The sequence below is a fragment of the Scomber scombrus genome, chromosome 3 (assembly GCF_963691925.1).
Source record: "Scomber scombrus chromosome 3, fScoSco1.1, whole genome shotgun sequence".
NCBI classification, from domain to species: Eukaryota; Metazoa; Chordata; class Actinopteri; order Scombriformes; family Scombridae; genus Scomber; species Scomber scombrus.
The window spans coordinates 18,847,202-18,855,278 of NC_084972.1; the positions used below are offsets into that span (position 1 = coordinate 18,847,202).

The following is an 8,077-nucleotide window of genomic DNA, read 5'->3' on the forward strand; positions in this document are numbered from 1 at the left end:
GAACTCAGGCTCTGATGTTTGATTTTGGTTTCCCCCTCGACGACGCAAACCATATCTTTTTTTCTTTCCACTTTGAGCAGACATGACTTCAAGTCTTTTACCCTAAAGTAAAAAAGTCAGTTGTGCAATTTGTTTATCAAGTTTAGATTTTGGCTATCCATGAAATAAATTTTAAATGTGCCTTTTCTTTAGGCTACTACTTGCAAACAACCTAAAGAAGCCTTTTCTCCTAACAGTAATGTCACAGCACAAACAAAACATTAAAGTATACACTGAGTTGAGACTTGAAGCATTTTAAATCAAACGTATATCACTTTTAACTGAAAAATGCACTTCAGACAGCTCCTTTATAAAAGTGAACCTCACTAATCACATTCTCCATAAAATAAAATAGGTTTACAGTACAATTAAGTCAAATATCTTCAGGCCTTGTACTAAATAGATACGACACAGTACGTACTTACCAGCCAAATCTGGCACGTCTGTCGTCTTGCATGAGCTGCTTCGTAATCAAGCATCAGCCTCTGCTGAGCAGTAGTTAGAATTCACATGAGGGTGTTTCTTTTAATGCAACCATGACTGAAAGCTTCCTGTGTGGGTGACACTTGCAGCTCTATCACCTCACACCAACAGCATACAATACTTCCTGAACTGAAACAAGCTACATTTTCTGTACTATTAAAGTTTAATTTGATCATTGCACAAGGCCATTTCTTGCTCATATTTATCTAATTAGTAACTTACATAACACAAAGAAGAGAGGTCATCACCTTGGAAAAACATTTATTGAACAAGTTGTTTAACTGCATCAGCATAAATTGTCAGAGCTCAGAATGAATTGAGAACAAATGCCTTCTTTTGTAAAAGTGACATGGTAAAATACAGTTACAGATGATGTCTGATGATGTTTTAGGCATTAAGATAGTCTGAAAATAACAGCATCAATATTTACAACATTTGTTGTCCGTTTTCTGCCACTGGTATAAACTATACTTCTCTTATTCGTGATGCATTTCAGTAACCTTTAGCTAGCAGTTTAAGTCAATGAATAATAAAAGCAAAACAAAAACATCACATGAAATTTAAAGGACCAGTGTGTAGGATTTAGTGGCATCTAGCAGTAAGGTTGCAGATTGCAAACTGAAAACCTTGCTCCTCCCCCTCCCCTTCCAAGAATGAAGGACGAACTATGGTGACTGAAACTTGCAAAATACTTGAACGGCCCTCTCTGGAGCCAGTGTTTTGTATGTCTATTCTGGGAAACTGAAGAAACATGGTGGTGCAACATGGCAGGCTTGGTGGAGGAGAAATCGCTTCTTATGTAGATATAACGGGTTCATTCTAAAAAGGTACCAAAAACAAAACTTCTCATTTGCAGGTGATTATACACTAATTAAAAAATATTCATGAATATTATATTCCACTTCTGCCAAATCTATTCCACTAGATTCTACACAGTGCACCTTTAATCCAACAGTTAAAATAACAGGATGGCAATGTAAAAAAATAAAAAAAAAATTCCAGTATTTCATTTCAACATGCAGGGTGACACAGAATTCGTTTTGTTAACAGTAAATTTGAAGGCAAAACATGTTTCAGTAAAATGGGAAAACCTCGCCATGAGAAATGACAAAAAGGAGGAAAAAGACTTAAGTCCTTTGTTGTTACTCTATAGACTGCTATGACACAAGATGTAACTTTGACAACCTAAGGCTGCCTTGAGTTGGCAAATAAAATCTAGGAAGAAAAACATGACTATAAAAATTTGTATTTTCACAACCATCGCAGAGTCCTGCTGATCAACCATCCTTTAATGTTTTTATTTCCTCTCGTTGGATCGGGAGCGACTGTCAAAACAAAAAATTAATTATTGAGCGACTTCATAATTTTAATATATTTCTGCGAGAGTCAAATCTCAGTACATAGTAAAAACAACCAATAATAATAATAACAAACTTACCTCCTTGATCGTGAGAAGGATCTTGAACGCTTACGATTCTTGTCTCTGGACAGAGACCTATATCTACGCCTGTCTCTTGAAAGAGACCTGGTGGACAAAACCACAAAAATCAAATTCAACAGTTAAAAAAGAATGTACAAACACAAAGTATTTAAAACATATCATAGGCTCACCTGCTGCGACTGCGGCTGAGGCTCCTCCTCTTCGGTGATCTAAGGTGTAGGTGAAGCAATGGACATGAAAAAAAGAATTAGGACAGAAAATTTCACCCTCTCCATCACTTATGAAACCTCTGGTTTACACGTGGAAACGTGGTTACACGTTGTTCCTAGACTGTTTACAGAAGGATCATCTGCATCCATGAGATCTTGATGGAGTTCATCAAGATCAATTCATTATTATTCATTCTCATTAAATGGGAACTTTGAGTCCAATGAGCACTAAACATGGAGCCAGATTTAAATATATTAAGAACAAAATCACGGCTCGACATTAAGGCACGCCTTGGAAAACTAAGTAAAATTTGTTACAAGAATCATTGGTTTGTGTATGGTTTTAAACACTGGCAGTATACTGTGCAATACTACGATCTCTTCAAAAGTATGAATTTCAATATAAGCAGATCTAATCAGGCAAAAAACTGTAGCCATGTTCTCTTTTAGATCAAGAAAAACTGGGTGTGGAGCATTATCCCAAACCAGTGGAAAGACTGTTGTCGCTGTGGCACCAAAACCTTGTAACCTACAACCTCAAAAGATCAGTGACTGCAAAATAACACTGAAATTGTAAACGTGATTATTATTATTATTTTTTTTTTTTAAGATCAGGACACTGGTGTACTTCAAATGAAAAAATTGACAAGTAGAAATGGGATAGCAAAAAGCAACAAAAAGCAAATACACTTTATTCTGGTGGATATTGCTCAAAATGGCCTAATGTCGAGCCATGAAAATGCACTCAGCACAACTGCACTGTGAAAATCGGAATAAAACCCACAGCAAAAGTTCCTTGACCACAATTTTTGATCTTTAGACTTTTGCAACTCTGCAATGAAATTGCTCTAAATTACATAACTGCTGAGGGAAAACTGTCAAGCAGCTTGGAAAGCTACATTAAGCATAAAAACTACAAAGAGCAGGATAAAAGCAACTTACTATTTTGGGGGATTTGGACAAGATAGAAATGACGCAAGGTAGCCAGACTGATGGTGAGGGAGGTCGAATTGCAGAGAGGATTTGCCACATGATGCAAATGTTGGAGATATGAAGTTGCTTGGTGGCTGGTTGGAGGGGGTAGTTGTAGATTTTCCCTGCCTTTTTTGGGGGGAAGGATGGGGAGGGATGTAAGCCAGGGGCTGTTCCCGCTGATACAGTAGTTGTTTGGAGAATAGTAAGAGTAAAGACGCTGATTGGTTGATAATGTGAGGTGGGCCACTGTCGATTGGGTTAAGGTTGGAGGAAGAAGAGGAGGATGCTGGGAACTGCATGCGCAGGAACCAAAAGGTTGGTGGAACCTGACGACTGGCGATGCGCCTGGGTCATGTGACAACACCAGCCAAGCTGATTGGGGCTCGCTGGACAGCAGTCACATGATGCTGAAAGAGGACTAGTTGACTGACTCAGATGGTGAGAAGCGTGGTGGTGACTCTGCAACGGGGTTCAGTTTTATTAATAGATGGCAACTGAACTCAGAAAGAAAACAAAATTTACACCTGCAGAAAGTAATTCTAAAAAAGTACCTATAAAAAAGTTTAATGGATGATGAAGTGCTAACTGTGCCTCTTAAGATGTCCCCGGACAACAAATTCAGGTACAGTTAAGTGTTTTTACATACATATTTTCATTATAAGAGTTCATAAATAGTCAAGCGCTGACATAAGGTGCCTTTGGACTTGACTGTCAACCTTAAATTGGCACAGACAATTTCTTTCTGAAACGTTGGATGAAAGAGGAAAACTCAATTAATGTGGGATAAGACCAGCAACAAAATAAATCAAATCATGAAGCAGCCAGATCCACAGGTCATCTATTGATGAACTCATATTGCATGTATGTTAGTTTATCTTACTGAGGTGATCTACAGCACTAAAAGTAGACATTTAATTCAGGCCATGTAGACGACCCATTAGAAACTTCAAGTGCTATTTTTTTTTTTAAGTTAAGTTTTTTAAAAACAGAAGAGATTTGTTTACCGTTGTGAGAAGTTGGCAGATTTATTCAGCTTTGTCAAACTAATTCATAGTTTGTAGGAGTCAAACAACTGATTCTTACAGTGTGGAAAATGTGAAATCTGCTTTGTCATTTGTGCTTTTAAAAAAAGACACTGCAAATGAGATTTTAAATAAAAATGTTAACATTAATTGTCGAGAAGGAAATGCATACCTGCGTCTGACTGGAGGACTGCGCCGTCTGATGTCATCCCTAGGCCGTCTACTCCAAGATGGAGGGGGGCCACGGCTTCTCGAGCGCTTTTCCCCGGTGGATAATTCAACACGCACTCGACAGCCACACATGGTTCTAACAAAAATAGGTCATAACATGAGTGGGGAAAATGCAGAAAACTTAACGAAAAAACAGCAACTAATAAAAAAGTCTTACCTTCCATCCAGTTCTCTTACAGCATCAGATGCATCTCTGGGATCTTCAAACTCTACAAAAGCAAAGCCTGGGGGATTCCTGGCAACCCACACACTTCTTAAAGGGCCATAATATCCGAAAGCCCTTTCTAGCTCTGTCTTATTTCCATTGTTTCCTAGATTCCCAACATAAACCTTGCAGTCGAGGGGACAGTCTCTACTAAGAGCCGGGTCTGAGAGGAAGGAACACACAAAAACAAACATGCAGGATATGATTAATGTGTCCTACGTGTGGTTGTAATTTATCATACAACATTCATGACAGGCTGGTTAAATGTAAGCAGAGTATCTCTAAATATTCTTACGTTGAGAGAACTTCCTTGCTAAAAGATCACCATGTAACCAACATTTACGGCCTTTATATGCTTTTTGTGGTGTTAGAAGACATGTGAACCATTAACTTATTCAATTCTGTGTTCATGTTTTTGATCAAGGATTAAAGTTGAAACATTGCTTCAAAAATGACACGTGTCACTGATTTGTCAAGAAATGCGATCAATTCACTGAGATTAACGTTTTGATCTTCTGCTATTACACCCACATCTCTCACTTTGTGTTTATAATTGGAGCGATGACGATTAAGACTGAGAAGATACTTGGTCACACCAATACCATAAGGGGTGTTTTGACCGACGTCAGCTCTGCGTGAAAACATCCATTCGATTGGAGGCAGTGTGTTGACCTAGTGGAGATGGCACCTCAGAGTTTGGCTAAATACATTTTTTTTTTTTTTTTAAATAGAGCAGTTGTCTGGCAAAAAAGTTGAACCCTGTTCAACTTTTGCTGCAACGCAACCCAACGTCATCTGGCAATACGCTGCCAAGCACACTGAGTTGGTCCGCTTTAGCTACGTGGAACCAAACCAACACACAATGAAATGCGTTTCCACTACAGCCTCACAGCAGGGGATAACTGAGGCGAGCCGTGCTGTTGCGGTCCTGCCCCTTTTTACCCCTTCAAACAAGCAGTGTGTTGCAGACGAAGCGCCTTATTAAAGTCACTGTGTTCAGCTCTCAGTACCTTTGCATCCTCCAGCTAAATGTTCCCTTGCTGTATGTTGGCTGTCTGCGTGTGGAAGTTACTTTGAGTTTCCCCTCTGGGGGATTAATGAAGTACATCAAACTTACTGCTTTTAAGGTGCTGTCGGCTTAGATGGTTAAGACCCATCCTTATAACAAGAAAAACACCAAAAGATGCAAGTGCACATTCCTGGTAATTACTTTGTAACGTGACATATTTGACTGTGTCTTACAATTCCCATGATGAAACCTAAAACTGTTGTCCCTTTATAAAATCCTGTTACAGCTGTAAAATCCTCTATGTGAGTATTACAAACTGCCACACAGTGTTTTGGTTTCTGATTTTTTTTTTTTTTTTTTTTAAACAACCTTTAAATGCATTAATCTGTAGCGCCAACTCAAAATCCTGGGTTATATTTCATTTTCTCACGTAAACACGCCTCACCACTGCAGTGCCTTGCAGGGAAGTTTCAGTCTGAACACTTGTGTAACTATTTCTGGCACTTATGCAAATAATTCAGCAGTATTGCTTACTGACAACCAATACTGGCCAACCTTACTTTAAAACTAACTTGTTACATTACAGCGTCCATGGCAGCCCACATTTTTTCGGGGCAAATCCTGCATAATATAAGTTAAATTGTGTTCATCACAGATATCACTTAATACGCAGCTATTAGTGTTACTGTTCTTCATATAGTGTTAACCAGTAGTTTATAGTTGCACCATGAGTGAAGTTGTATGCACGGTGGGCTTTTTCCCTCCAGTATGAATAGAAGAGGGGATTGCAGTGTTGATAGTTACCAGTAAAAATCACAGTTTCTCATGAGATAACATTTTTTTAACTACATAACGGATTACTTGAAATGCAAAATACATACGTTATGTTACTCGTTCCAAAACAAAGTAATTTAAGTACTTTATTTACAGGCTTTTTGCATCAATATGATTAGTATCTTGTCTAGATTTCCAAGACTCTCCCATCTGATTATTGTACCTAAAAATGTATTGTATTCATTAAAAACATTTGTTGATTACATTTCCAGGTAAACAACTGTAAAGCATCAACAATTCAAATTTAACCAACAAATGCACAAGCTGCTGGTAAACTGTCAATCTGTTAGGTTACTAAACTGGCAGAAAGTATTTAGCTAATCATAACACTCAGAAAACTTGATTCTTTCTTGCATTATTTTCTAAAAGATTATGTACGTAAATTTATTTGCTTTCATCCTATCCTACCATCACAAAGACTAACACACTTTGGCTCCTGCCTGGGCTGTTCTCTATTAAATAATTTAACCATGAGATTGAATGTTTTAAAATGCATGTCTTACTGCAGAGAAAAGTAAAGTGAAGAAACAAATCACCATACCTCCCATTTCAACAGGTCCAGATAACTTCTGCTGTATTGCAGTCAGATGTGCCTGAAAGGACAGAAAGAAAGTAGGGAACTATTAGCAGCCAACTATCAGACCTCAGTGTAAAAGAAAAGCTTTGTCGACATCTAAATGTTATCTGATTCAGAGTCCATTTTGAAAGCCCCGATATCAGTGCTCGGCTACACGTCGCGTTTCATGTGTTTCTCTTCAAACCACAGGAGGGCTGCTCATGTTCACAGATGCTGGTCTGACCACCAAGGAAATCACAACATTATTAAGCGACGACCAAGTGCACCAAAGACAAAATAAAGGCGCCTCTATAATAGAGAGTATTACACTTTAATGTTGAGCTAACAGTCGTTAGCAACATGAAGTAGTCTGGTTTCGTTTAGCTCGTAGCTTAACGAACACAAACTCTGCCTTTACGGCTTTTGGTTGTTTCAGACAACAATGTGGCTAATTTACAACACCGCGAGCACTTTTGAGTGTAACTGCCACCATATATGTATGCAAGCATAATTCCCAATAAAACATGCAGACATGTGTTAGCTGCGTTAGCCCGCAGAGGGTGTGTTAGCTGGCCAAGTTAGCATTAGCCACGACGATGAAATAAAAAAAAATAAAAAAAACACTTATTCTGTGGCCACCTGCACTCTAACCATGTTAGTTGATAAAAACGTGGCTGGAGCAGAGCAAGTTAGCTGATGTTTAAGATGTTCCTCACCTTTCTTGTGCTACAAGTCAACAGAAGCGTTATCAGCAGGTTTCACGCCGACCGTTGATCAGCGGCTAGCTTCACTTGTTGTTAGCGCCACAGCGGAAGTTGTCTTTATACATCCATGAAGCGGAACTGAGCGCCTTTCTGCTCACAAACACACCTTAAATATACCTGCTGCCACCTGCTGTAGCGGAGTGGACAGTCACAGTCATCCTGCTGTTCGTTAAAACACAAGTTTGTAGTAGACTTGTTCTTTCTGAACAAGAGTGATTACTTCAAATGAATTAGCACAACACCATCTCTTGAAGGTTTTTATAGTTCACAGAGACAGTATCACCAATATTACTTGTGCATATTTGTTGT

General features: G+C 38.6%; 1 protein-coding gene across 1 annotated transcript; it reads right to left on the reverse strand.

Moving 5' to 3' along the window:
• Nucleotides 1-772: 772 nt before the first annotated feature.
• Nucleotides 773-7,790, reverse strand: srsf3a (serine and arginine rich splicing factor 3a). The gene is made up of 7 exons (XM_062416223.1): nt 7,721-7,790; nt 6,990-7,041; nt 4,558-4,768; nt 4,342-4,476; nt 2,134-2,172; nt 1,961-2,047; nt 773-1,847 (listed from the first exon to the last, which is right to left on the reverse strand). The coding sequence occupies exons 2-7, from the start codon at nt 6,994-6,996 to the stop codon at nt 1,820-1,822; spliced, it is 507 nt and encodes a 168-aa protein (XP_062272207.1). The 5' UTR covers nt 6,997-7,041; nt 7,721-7,790; the 3' UTR covers nt 773-1,819.
• Nucleotides 7,791-8,077: the final 287 nt, after the last annotated feature.

Excerpts from the sequence above, each read along its gene's own strand:
- srsf3a (XM_062416223.1), bottom strand. Across the intron at positions 4,477-4,557 it reads GTAAGAGAACTGGATGGAAG|AACCATGTGTGGCTGTCGAG; the intron begins GTAAGACTTTTT and ends TATTTTTGTTAG. Across the intron at positions 2,048-2,133 it reads CTCAGCCGCAGTCGCAGCAG|GTCTCTTTCAAGAGACAGGC; the intron begins GTGAGCCTATGA and ends TTTGTCCACCAG.